The sequence below is a fragment of the Panthera uncia genome (genome assembly GCF_023721935.1).
Source record: "Panthera uncia isolate 11264 chromosome A3 unlocalized genomic scaffold, Puncia_PCG_1.0 HiC_scaffold_12, whole genome shotgun sequence".
Classification (NCBI taxonomy): Eukaryota; Metazoa; Chordata; class Mammalia; order Carnivora; family Felidae; genus Panthera; species Panthera uncia.
The window spans coordinates 19,875,707-19,888,488 of NW_026057579.1; the positions used below are offsets into that span (position 1 = coordinate 19,875,707).

Here is a 12,782-nt window from a genome sequence, read left to right on the forward strand (position 1 = left end):
CATTCTAATGAACTCTGATAGCTTCTGAAGTATAGTTTCAAATATGAGTCAGATTCCTTTCAGATACAATATTTCATGATATGAAAATCAGTGGTTTCAAACCTGATAAAAGCATTTTTCCCTAGGGTTCTAATTTGTAAATTTTAGGATAAGACTCAGAGTGCATATAGTTTTAAAAAGCTCCCCAAGTAAGTTTAAAAAGCTCCCCAAGTAAGTATTAAGCCAGTCAGGGAGGAGAATGACTATAGCAAACATATATATTATGTGCATCCTTCCTCATGGGATGGGCAGAGTGGGGTGCGTCTGTGGATTACACACTGTCTCTGTCTTCCAGTGCTATCTAGAAGCCTCTGTCATTGAGATAATTCAGCCTATATTCTTAAGTGTGCATGGGTGTATGTGTGTAGAGCAGAAGAGAGCAAGAATTTTTCCTTGGACCTTGGAAGGAGAGCTAGGAAGACAAAGACAGTGGTATGCTTCTCACACACACACTTTTGAAAGCGCAAATACCGTAGAAAGGTCTGTATCGTAAATAATAAGCACTTGTGAGTAGTGATGCCATTAGGAGGGAGTTGTGTTGGGAAAAGAGGTATGGGGATTTGGGGTGGACAGGATGTCGGGGGAGGAGAGACTTTGGCACCACTCTAAGAGGTGGAAGGATCCTGGAGACAAAATCGTGTTGCTGTCTCCGCAGTCTGGTCTCTTGGCCATGGACCTGCCACCATTGCCACTGGTGTTGTGCAGTGTTTACCCTACTGGGAAAATTCAAGTGTTGATGAAGTTCTGTTACTCTTGTAAGTGAAAACTAAGCTCTGGCATTTTCTTTTTCTCCCTCCTTCTTTCAGATCCCTGTCTCCAGAATCTCCCCCATGCCTTTTCCTACATCGCAGGTCTCTCCCAGGGCTCGTTTTCCAGTCTCCATCACTAGTCCTAACAGAACAGGAGCCAGAACTCTTGCAGACATCAAAGCAAAAGCCCAGCTGGTCAAAGCACAGAGGGCAGCCGCCGCCGCTGCCGCCGCCGCTGCCGCCGCCGCCTCGGTTGGAGGGACCATTCCAGGACCTGGCCCGGGGGGTGGACAAGGTCCAGGAGAGGGTGGTGAAAGGAAGCCTGCTAGAGGAGGGAGTCCAGACTCAGACAGAGCCCGTGAACCCGGAAAGGGCCCCGCACTGGAATTGGCAGGAACTGGAAGCAGGGGAGGTACGAGAGAGCTTTTACCCTGTGTTCCAGAGACTCAGCCCCAGTCTGAGACCAAGACCCCAGACCAGGCTCAGCCTCATAGTGTCTCTGGAGCACAACTACAGCAAACCCCCTCAGTGCCTCCAACACCTGCCATCAGTGGAGCACGCACAAGTGTCCCATCACCAGCCCACACTCACGCACCCCCACCAGCTGTAGGGAAACTGAGTAATGAAAAACTGAATCCCACCAGGGCAACAGCCACAGTGGCCTCTCATACCCACCCACAAGGGCCCAACGATTGCAGACAGGAGAAAGCGCCTTCTGCTCCGACAGATTCTGCTCTCCTCTCTGGTGCCTCGCCTGTTCGTTTTGCAGCTGACGGCACAGTTGAGCCCAGAGTAGGTTCTAGTAAGAATATACCAGACCCTTCAGCCTCAGCAGAGACAACTGCTAGTACGTCAGTGGATATGACTCCCTCTCCTTTAACATCTTTATTAACAGCAGCCACTTTAGAAAAGCTTCCTGTACCCCAGGTCAGTGTGACTGTAGCACCTACCGGATCAGCTCCGTCCTCGAGCACTTTGCCAGTAGCTTCTAGCCTTAAAACTCCAGGAACTTCTTCAAATATGAATGGACCCATTTCAAGGCCAAGCTCTAGTATCCCTGCGAATAATCCTTTGGTCACTCAGCTGCTTCAGGGCAAAGATGTTCCCATGGAGCAAATTCTGCCCAAACCTCTCACCAAAGTTGAAATGAAAACTGTTCCACTGACCGCAAGAGAGGAGCCGGGGGTGGGAGCCCTCACAGGCACCAACGCAACAGAGATCAGCAGAGAGGAAGTTAGTGAGAGGCAGTCTCGCCCAGCTCTACAGCCGCTGGGTAAAACCTTGCAAAATAAGCAGCTCCCCCAGGTTCCAAGATCCCTCCAGCTCTTGACAGGTAAGGATCTGAGGGACTCTAGCATTGACACACACCAATACCAGGAAGGACTAAGTAAAGCCACTCAAGATCAGATCCTTCAGACTCTCATCCAGAGGGTTCGGAGGCAGAATGTTCTCCCGTTTGTGCAGCCCTCCCAGTTCAGCTTCACTCACTCAGGTTTCCAGTTAGAGGATATCTCCACAAGCCAGAGGTTCATGTTGGGTTTTGCTGGCAGAAGGACATCAAAGCCTGCAATGGCAGGTCACTACTTACTTAACATTTCCACCTATGGCCGGGGTTCAGAGAGCTTTAGGAGGACCCATTCTGTAAACCCTGAAGACCGTTTTTGTCTAAGTAGCCCCACTGAGGCCTTGAAAGTGGGATATACAGACTGTAAAAATGCAACAGGAGATAGTAGCAGCGGCAAAGAAGAAGATACTGATGAGGAAAGTACTGGTGATGAGCAAGAACCCATCATGGTGAAGGAGGAGCCCCAGGCTTCCCAGGGTTCTGGCAAGTGTGAAGCAAGTTCAGGACCCCACAGTAGAGAGACCCCATCCACCAATGATTGTTTAGCAAAAAAGAATGTGAAGGCGGAGACACCAGTGCATGAGCAAACCACTTTAAGCAAGGAGAATTACCTGTTCCCTAGAGGCCAAACATTTGATGAAAAAACCCTAGCCCGAGATTTTATTCAGGCAGCACAGAAACAAATAGCTCATGCAGTGAGAGGGAAGACGATGCGTAGCAGCCCTGAGCTTTTCAGTTCTTCTGCTCTCCCTCTGACTGCAGACAGTCCCACCCATCAGCCTCTCCTCCTTCCACCACTGCAAACCCCAAAGCTATATGGAAGCCCCACACAGATTGGGCCAAGCTACAGAGGCATGATCAATGTCTCCACCTCGTCTGACATGGACCCTAACTCTGCTGTACCGGGGATGCCTGACTGTAGCCAAGTATCTAGCAACGTAGGTGATGTCATGTCCTTTTCAGTGACTGTCACCACTATCCCTGCTAGCCAAGCTATGAATCCCAGCAGCCATGGCCAGACCATTCCTGTTCAGACCTTTCCTGAAGAGAACAGCATAGAGGACACACCTTCGAAATGTTACTGCCGATTGAAAGCCATGATCATGTGCAAGGGGTGTGGAGCGTTCTGCCACGATGATTGCATCGGCCCCTCTAAACTTTGTGTCTCCTGCCTTGTCGTTCGGTAACGAGACTAGAAAGAGAACATGCTGTAAAGGAGGCAGGAAGGGAAGGGTTGACGAGATGTGTTTTTTGCATCCTTTGGGAATCACAGAAATAAATAAGGAGGTTTCAGTTGTCTTGAGAGACAAATGTTACTTAATCAGGAATACAGAGTGCAGATCTTACATTTTAGAGGAAGAGCACCTTGTATAGTAAGTCTAGGTCAAGCAAGACTTTGTGAATTTGTGACAAGTTTGCACTTACAAAATCATGTAAATATGTCACATTTTGTTTTAACGTTTTTCCAGCTGTTTAGGTAATGATGTATTACTTTAAATTCAGATTTATGTTCTGCTTCATGTGACTCTGAGAAAACTTTAATGCCATGCATGGTTACAGGAAGCTGTCTCTCTTCTGTCCTTTCCTAAGTGGCCAGGAAAAGGAAGGAGTTGAAGGGATGGTCTGGAGAAATGACCATTCAAGCTGATTATGTCATGACAGTCTGACTGCAGGCTTTACATGGATTATTCAGCCTTTGCAGAATCTGGAGTCAGGGTTTGCTCAGTCCCTTTCTCTTAGACAGGAAGAACCTTCTTAAGTTCAAATTTTTTATAAGATGTTAATTTCACAGGTAGTATCTCAGACTCCAAAAGCTCTTGACCTGGTTCTTGGCTTCCACAAACCCGTGCTGTTGCCAAGCTCTCTGCTTGCAGTTTGTGGATCCCTGCCCTCAAGTCCCACTACCCTGCCCTGAGACTGTGAATGTGGCCCATAAAGGAGATGCCTCTCCGGGCCCCTGCTGTTACTGTCGCCTGTGCAGGGCAGCAGTTCCGGCAATAACATCCAAGTACTTTGTCAGTCGTGGAGCTTACAAACAGGTAGGAAATACTAGGACAAAAGTAACAAATAATATTAATGATGGGGTGATTTGAACTATGTGTTTTGTTGGGCAAAGGAGTAAAAGTGCAGAAATTGTTAAACTGAACATATAGAACTTTGGAAAACGGTTTTAACACTAGAAACAAGGTAGTCTTTCTTTTCCTCTTCTTGCCCAACCCGTTCCCTGATGTTCTGTAGTCCTGCTGTCGCTGCAGGAAGAAAAGCCCTTGGCTGTCACATTTGCCCGTTCTGTTAAGCCTGTTTGGACCTCCCAGGCATCTGAGGAGTATGGAAGAACCTTGTTCTATATGACTCTGAACACAGTGTGCACGCATACAGTAAAAGTTAGACACTTTTCCTGTTTGAGAAAACCTGTCCTCTATTTTGGATTACTGGTATCTATGCACTAGAGATTTCTAATGTAAAGGGGCCTCAGTAAATGGCTAAGGGAACATCTAGAAAGGAGAAATTAGCTTCACAGTTTTGTTATTTGTTTTTGTTGACTTTTTTTGTTTCCTTTTTTATTCTTTTAAATCTTGTCTCTAATGACTGAAGAGTTTTTGAGTACATATATTTAGATCATGGTTAAAGAACATTAGAATAAATCTACAGTTTATCAGAATTTGGTATCGAAGAATTGGATGTTGTCAATGTGCATCTTTTGCATATTGATTTTAAGTTTCCTAATTTCAAGTGTATAAAGTAAAAATATTATTGCAACCTAGTACACTTGTGGTTGTACTTAGTATTCAGGATGTGATATTTACCATACGCAGAACAGTGTAAACTTATTAAGTCACATTCCAGATTAGGAGAAAGTAGACAGTAACACTCTTCCCCATTCTGTTACCCATTCCCCTCCTTGCCCCATAATATACATGCTTGTAATACTTTTGAACCCCATAAGAAACTTACTGCTACACTATTCTTCAGTTTTTGTTTTTGTTAATTTTTTGCGACCCAAGGCAAATATAAGATTAATATCTGTGTTCCAGTTTCAGCTGAGACAATAGGATGCCCTCCTAACTTCCCGTTTTCTTCATGGCTTAAAAATATGAAGGCTGCAAGGATACAGGGGTAAGGATTAAGTTCTCCAGCCAAGATCCAGTAGGAAACAGAAACCATGCTTCTGTTCCCCAGACTGTCAGTACCCTGGACAGTCCAAGGGAGGGAGTTCAAAGCACCTATTGCTGGGTTAGACTCCCCATACTTAGCTTCTTCACTCCCCATGTCCGTGCCAGGACCGAAGGCGGTCTGTGCGCTGGAAGTGCCTGAGTGATTCAGAACGGACCCCATGCTGAACGTTAATTACCAGTTTGGATTGATCAACGTGAGTTTTCTTCTTTGCGCCTTTGCTGTCATAGAAAGTCTCTCTTCCATGGTTCTCCTAATCTGAGGTTGGACAGACTAACCAGGAAAGGAGGAAAAGTATCAGGGATTTTCAAGTCCACTTGGAGAGCAGACCGTATTGTGCCTCTTCATCTTGACCAGGCTCTTGCAGATAGGCCCTAAGCATTATGATTCCCCAGATTCTCCTAACAAATTATACTCAGCTAATGAGATATTTGCATTTACAAATGTCCCTAAAACAGAATTTGTCGTCTACGTACACTGTCTCAATCTTGACAGAATGAGAGAATAGATTCTCTTGGGTTGGTAGTAAATTAAATACAATCCATTTGTCAGTTCGTTTCAAAACAGTGGTTTCAGGTAGAAAGTCATTTTAAGAGCTGAACAGAAAAGCAAGAGCAACAATCCAACCGTATTACAATCTGACTCTTTTGAAAATGAAGCAGGAGGAACAAGAAAGATCTGTGTGTTGTTAAGAGCATGGGACTCCAGTACCTTTAAAGCAGTTTTTATCTTAGGTTTTCAGAGTTGCTTTACCGTTCAGTTCAATCTGAAAGGTTGTGGATAAGTGCTAAGCTTATTTTTGTGGTATGTAGTTGCACTATTTCCAGTGACTAGTCAGGCATTGTGCCTGATGCTTATACCTCCAGGGTATGCTTCTCAGCCTTCAGATACCTTCCTTTGTAGGTCACCTTGGGGAGAAAGCATTAACAATAATCATCTCAGTCTTACTTAATGAATGTTCTGAGTTGTCTATTAGAGAAGGCTCCCTGAATCTTAAAAAAAATTTCCATGAAAATTCTCCAGCCTATTAAACAAAATAAAGCCAAATAACCTGGAGTGTTTGCCCTACTATTCCTTAAACCCTGTGCTCAAGATACTGAAACTATATGTGATGTCCCATGTAACATTTCTAAGAATAAGATCTGGCAAATGGGACGTTTTTCTTGGGGTAGGGGAAGCATACTAGCATGGGCTGGGAAGGCACCCAGATGTATGTGTTTTAGGAATTCTCTCAGATCTAAATAAATAGCCAAAGGAAGACCTCGTTGCCTTCTGGGTGAAGGTGTAAATTCACATGTATTAATGACTTGACAGTGACCATCCTAATTGCTTATTAATTGCCTTTCTCTACCTTAGAGTCCTTAAAGAACTGTTCGGTGAAATGATTTGTTATAATGAGGGGGTCTTCTCTGGTCAATACACCACTCTTTATTTCTAGAACTCACTGTCCGTGAGCAGCGCCAGGGTTTTCTCTGTGACCTAGAGGTTTCACTTTCACAGCAAGGAGGGAAAAGTTCCCATTGCATTACAACAACGTGCTAAGTAAAAAAACTTGGCCAGTGGTAGCTTTCAGCTCAATTTGTAGAATAGTCCAAAGAGACTCTGAGAAACATGATGATAGGCAGGGATCTTTCCTGCCATGTTTCAGTACCTACATACCTATTGAAAGGGAACAATAGGTGAAACATTTCCTAAAGTTGAAGTAAGAGCTTCATAGATTCTTGGTTACTTTATTTTTTTTAATGCTTTACATTTGATACAACTATTAAAGATCAATTTTAAAAATAGCTTTCCAGTAATATATTTTAAGTAATATATATTTTAATATCTATGTAAAAAGTGACAGTGGAAGACTTTGAATTTCTCATATATGGTATGTTTAATGTAGGACCTCACTGTTAAGGCACAAATTATTACAAAGGAAGTTACTCTAAAGACACTCAGATTATTTCCGAGAAATGCAATAAGGGGAATAGTTTTGAAGTTTATTTTTTATTTTAAAAGAAAATCAACTTATTTACCACAAGCTATTTTTTTTCCTTCTGGCTTATAAGGTTTGTACAGACTGGTTTGGTAAATGCTAAACTTTTGTGTCTTTTGCCTTTTTAAAGGAATTGTTAACATTGGAATTGAGGGTATGTACAGAGAAGTTGGTGTCAACACCATTTAAAAAGTCATATTTTTTCACAAATATAGAAAAATCATTTTACATAAGAATTTTAAGTATTTGCAATAAATATATGTATATAGATTGTATGTATTCATATATTCTTATTTTTCATTTTATTATTAAGTAAAAGATAATTAAAGTGAAAATAAAAACCTTGGAGTTTTTGGTGAATCTTGAGGTCTGACATCCATCTGAGAGCGGTGTGGGTAAGGGCCCTCAGCTGTTGCCTTATATTATCATTGGAAGATTACCACAGATTGTATAGAGGAGTGAAATGAGGAATTTGGTGATAAACATATCAGGGTAGCATATTTCTCTCAGAATTCTAGTAAAAATGTTAAATTCACCTTATCTGTCTGTCTCTGTTTTCACCCTTGAACTGTTCTGTCTCTTAACCACCTGGTGTTCCTGGGAATGTTCAAAACAGACAAACACAAAAACATGGTGTGCCCACTGTTTGCTTCTATAACAAAGAACGGTAAGAAAATATCTCAGGGGGAAAATAGGTTTTTCTTTCTCAACAGTGGTTAATGATTCATTAGCAAACATTTGCTGCCATCACCTTACAAGCAGTAGGACTACGTGAAGAAATAATCTCGTGAAGGTAATTGAAAACTTTTTTTCTGTTTCCCAGTTCTTCTCTAAGAAGTGAATTTCCTAAGCAGTTCTGTATCCTTCCTGATTTATCTGGAGAGGGAGTTTCCTAACCAGTTTTAGGTCCTTGCTGGTTGATCTTGAGAGCTAGAAGAGCTAGGAGAACTTGGGTTTTGAATTGCCCAGTGTTGGGAAGGGCAATTATGCAAATACGGAATGAGCCAAATATTAGGAGAGCTTAACTGCCCATGGTGCCATACGTACAGATAGTCTGCAATCCTGTTCAAGAGAATTTTGTGGTTGCAAATACTTGGTTTTAGGATACGATTGAAGGAGCAAAATGATACCTAGATAGTCTTTGGAAATAAAGGAATCTAGCCCATTCTTTAAAAATGAATAATTTATAGATTTATATTTTGGAAATTAATAAGGATATGTAGAATGCTTTTTAAAAAACAGCCTTATTATTTTTCAAAAATTGACATTTCAAACATTGGTGTTGCCCAAAGACATTGAATATCGTTTACCCATCCAAGGGAACAGCACTGTAAATCTTTGCTGAAAATGCGCTTTTTTCTAAAGGAAATTTCTGAAGTCTCAGGGAATATCTGCATCCTCATAATTCCCATATAATAAATAGGAGTGAAGGTGAGATATTAAATGTGTTTACACCAGCCCATTATGGCCTTTTACAAAGCCATCCCCCCATTTCCAGTAGATATAATTATTTAAATGGGCCTCCTACCTCACCGAAAGTAACATTCATATTCAGGTAATGACATAGGAGCCTAAATGTATAGTTGATCTGCAGTTGAGTGAGAAAGCAATATACCAGAACACAACTTCAGCTTGAATCCCCAACTGTCCTTTATTTACATCACAACCTTAGAAACCTGTGTTCATTGCTTTTGACACTACTTGACCGTAAAGTGGTCTTAAATAAGATTTTGCATGCTGTTTCTAGCTGTTTTTGTGTACAGATCATGTTACTCATTCACATATTTCTTGGAGCTCCTACTATGTGCTAAGCACTACTGAAGTTCAGGTTATACAAGGGTAAACAAAAGCAGCCATGTAAAATTGCAAAAGGTCTTCCTAAAGTAGCAGTAGCCATACAGCGTGTGCCTAGTTAAGGGCTCAAGGAGTAAATATGTGCTACATATTTCCCAAGACATAATGGAAATTTAAGTGTAAATGAATTACAGAGGTGAAGCGTTTGAGGCACTGAGCAAAACACAGTGGCGAGACATGAAGAAAGAGAAGAAAGGCATTGTCCCTAGGTGAAATAACAGTGTGGAAGTGAAGAGCCATGTTAATAAAATTTACATTTTCTGAAAACAATCATTGGAAGATGTAGAATTCTTAATAGAAACGTCAAGAAATTTCTTAGTAACATCTTAGTTGAAGAGAGAATCCCTTTCAATTAATTCTGGTCAGTGCATCAGGAAAGATGCTATCTGTTATTCTCAGCTAACCCTTTCTAATAACAACTAGGTAAATAATGCAGCCTTCCTGTCACTGATGTTAAAACACAAAGGAAGCTAAAGGGAATTAAAACTAAATCTTGATTTTCGTCTTGTAGTCTGGTGAGAAGGAAATGTATCCCTTTATTTTATATTGTTAAAAATATAAACATAAGTTGTATCCGTGCTTTTTCTCCAAAGTGGATAAAATTAGTGTTTTAAAGTTTTTTATTATAATATTGTAGAACTGGCTTTCCCCTCCCCACCCCCATCTCTAAGTCACAGAACTTGAGTTATAAGAAACTTCAGCAGGATTCTAGACCCAAAATTTTTAGCGGCCCAAATTCCCAATTCTTCCTTTGAGACTGTCTGGTGTTTAAAAAAATAATTTTTTTTTAAAGGATAAATCATTGTGTTTTGTTAGTGCTTATTCTTGAAATTTCCTTACCATTTATCTTTAACCTGAATTGTTGGATTTGCAACTCAAATTCTGTATGCCAAAATAATCCAGATTCACCTTTCGGTCAAGAAGGTATTTGGTGTATTCCACTGTGAAATGTCTCAGCTTTGTCCAAGAAGCAGGAGGGTGGGTATCCTATATTTTCACAGTATTTGGTGACCTTAAACAAAAGATTTGGTTTCTTTTATACAGACTTTATAAACTAAAGAATTTCTATACCTCCATGGAGCTTTCAGTCTTAACCTATAAAGGGCATTCTTGGAAAGACTTCCTTAAACTGGGAGGAGGGACTGAGCCTTGAATGGAGAGCAAGGGACGATCAGCTGGGCAGATGGGCTGTGACCACATAGTGGACTCTCCTGAAGAATAACTTCCAACTCAATGCCCCTGGTTCTCCAAACTCAAAGAGGCTAAAGGGAAATAAAAAACCTGATTTCCATCGTGACCGCAAAACCCAGAGAATGCCTAGGGGAGAAGAAAGATAAACCCAAGATTGGGTTTAAAATAGGTTTAAGTAAACTTGGGGTTATTCTTAACTTTTTTACAAAATAATTTTTTTTGTTTTTGTTTTTAAGGTTTTGGCTTCACATAATGTTACATTGCCATGATTGGAACATGGCATTTGATTCGAGACATTTTGTAGGCTAAGTAATGGTTTTCTATTGAATCATCTAGTGGCAACTTTTGCTACTGATCAGGATTTAGGTCTGTACACCTGTCAGATGACACAGATGTTGCTCATAAACACTATTAAGCCAACTTGAGTCAACATTGAATTTCACTAACTTTAATCATGAATCCTCTTTTTAAGTAGTTAAAATTCAGATTAGTCCAATAAGAAAGCAATGCATTAAATGATATCAAAATATTTGAAGATACTTTAGAACTATTTTGCACACAGCCTATTTCCTTTCTATGGAAAGTGTGGTACAAAAAAATGTTACTTTCTTGGGTCAGTTCTTTCTAAGAGTTAGTGTCTGATGTTTTCAGATACCTAGAGCTTGGACATGATGCTTGGACTTGAACCCCAAGTAAGCAATTCTCATTTTAGGATTTCAGGCAATAGCAATTTGAAGACTCTGGTGACCCCAGCTGAACCTATATGTAATCACTTACCGCAAACTTTAATGAAACTCTTCCAGAGTCTCATACTTTGGTTTCCTCTTTGTTGCATAAGGAGATAGATACTGGGCTGGGAAAGACCTGACAATTTGCTCTTTGATAATAAACTACTGATTGAAGGCCAAGTTCTTACTGAATTCACAAAATATGTAGAATCCATGAGTACATGATAAATGAAACTCTAGAAATTAAAAACTTTTAGCCGTAAGTGCTATGACCTACTTTTTTAAAAAACCCATCTTAGTTCTGTGATTGCATCACACCTTTAGACTTTCACCAGCACCAAGAGAAATCCGAATGGAAGAAATGACCTTCTGTTGGTCTTGTTCACTTTAAAACTTTGTGCACATAGGCCTTAGCACTTTGACAGATAAAACTCTGCCTTTTAGCTCCCTCTCACTATCGTCTTTATTCCTCTCACTTTTAGACTGTTCCTTTTATTGGTTGTATAAAACTACCTTCTTCAGAATTGAATGTATAATGTTTCTGCACATGGGCAAATTGTATTTTATCTTAACGACTCATTTAAGTTGAATAAAGGCATACAGTTTTACTTTAGCGACTGTGCCTTTTCTTTTCCAAAAAACCCCAATACCATGTTGAATGACTCACCTGTTGCTCCTTTTCCTGCACCTGATTGCGCAATTTTCCCTGGATGCTGGCTAATTTGGGGAACTACAGAAAGTGCCAGTCTCCAGGCAACACTTGAAGGGTGTTAAAGAACTGAATATGAGCCAGAAAGAATGTGGTGCATTTCAAAAATAAAAAGGAAACCTGTACTACAAAGCCACAGTAATCAAATAGTGTGGAAATACCTTGAAGACAGACATACAGACCAATGAAGTAGAATAGAGAGCCCAGAAATAAACCGTTACATATATGATGGAGTGATTTTTGACAAGACCAGTCAATGAAAAAAGGGCAGTCTTCTCTATAAATATTTTTGGGAAACTTGATACCTCCATGCAAGAGAATAAAATTGGACCCTTACCCTAAGTCTTATACAAAAATTAACTCAACATCAATATAAGACCTAAAAGCTAAAAACATAAAACCCTCAGAAGAAGAGAAAGCTTTATAATCCGATTTGACATTGATTTCTGGGATATGGAAAAAGCATAGGCAACGAAAGATAAATTGGATTTCATTAAAAATGAAAAACTTGTGCATCAAAGGACATTATTCACAGTGAAAAGGCAATCCACAGAATGGGAGAAAACATTTGTAAATCATATATCTAATAAAAAACCAATATTCAGAATATGTAAGGAACTCCTACAACTGGCCAATTAAATGAGTAAAGGACTGGAATAGACACATAGAGAAGATATACACAGATGACCAATAAGCACATGAAAGATGATCAACATCACTAATCACCAGAAAAATGCAAACCAAACCATGATAAGATTTCATATCCATTAAGATAACTATTATAAAAAACAAAAAGAGTGCTTGGCTGGTTCAGTTGGTAGTGTGTGCAACTCTTGATATCAGGGTCATAAGTTCAAGTCCCACGTTGGGAGTAGAGTTTACTTTGTATAGCAGAGTGTGTGTGTGTGTGTGTGTGTGTATATATATATATATATATATATATATATACACACATATATATGGTGTATATATATATATATATATATATACACCAGCAAGAAAATAAGAAAAT

At 40.2% G+C, this 12,782-nt stretch overlaps 1 protein-coding gene across 1 annotated transcript in view; it reads left to right on the top strand.

Moving 5' to 3' along the window:
• ASXL2 (ASXL transcriptional regulator 2) overlaps positions 1-11,674 on the top strand; it is a 134,705-nt gene extending 123,031 nt beyond the window's left edge. Inside the window, exon 12 of the mRNA XM_049651924.1 lies at positions 846-11,674. Within this exon, the coding sequence (XP_049507881.1) occupies positions 846-3,320 (2,475 nt within the window). The 3' untranslated portion in view covers positions 3,321-11,674. The remainder of the gene's footprint in view (positions 1-845) is intronic.
• Positions 11,675-12,782: the final 1,108 nt, after the last annotated feature.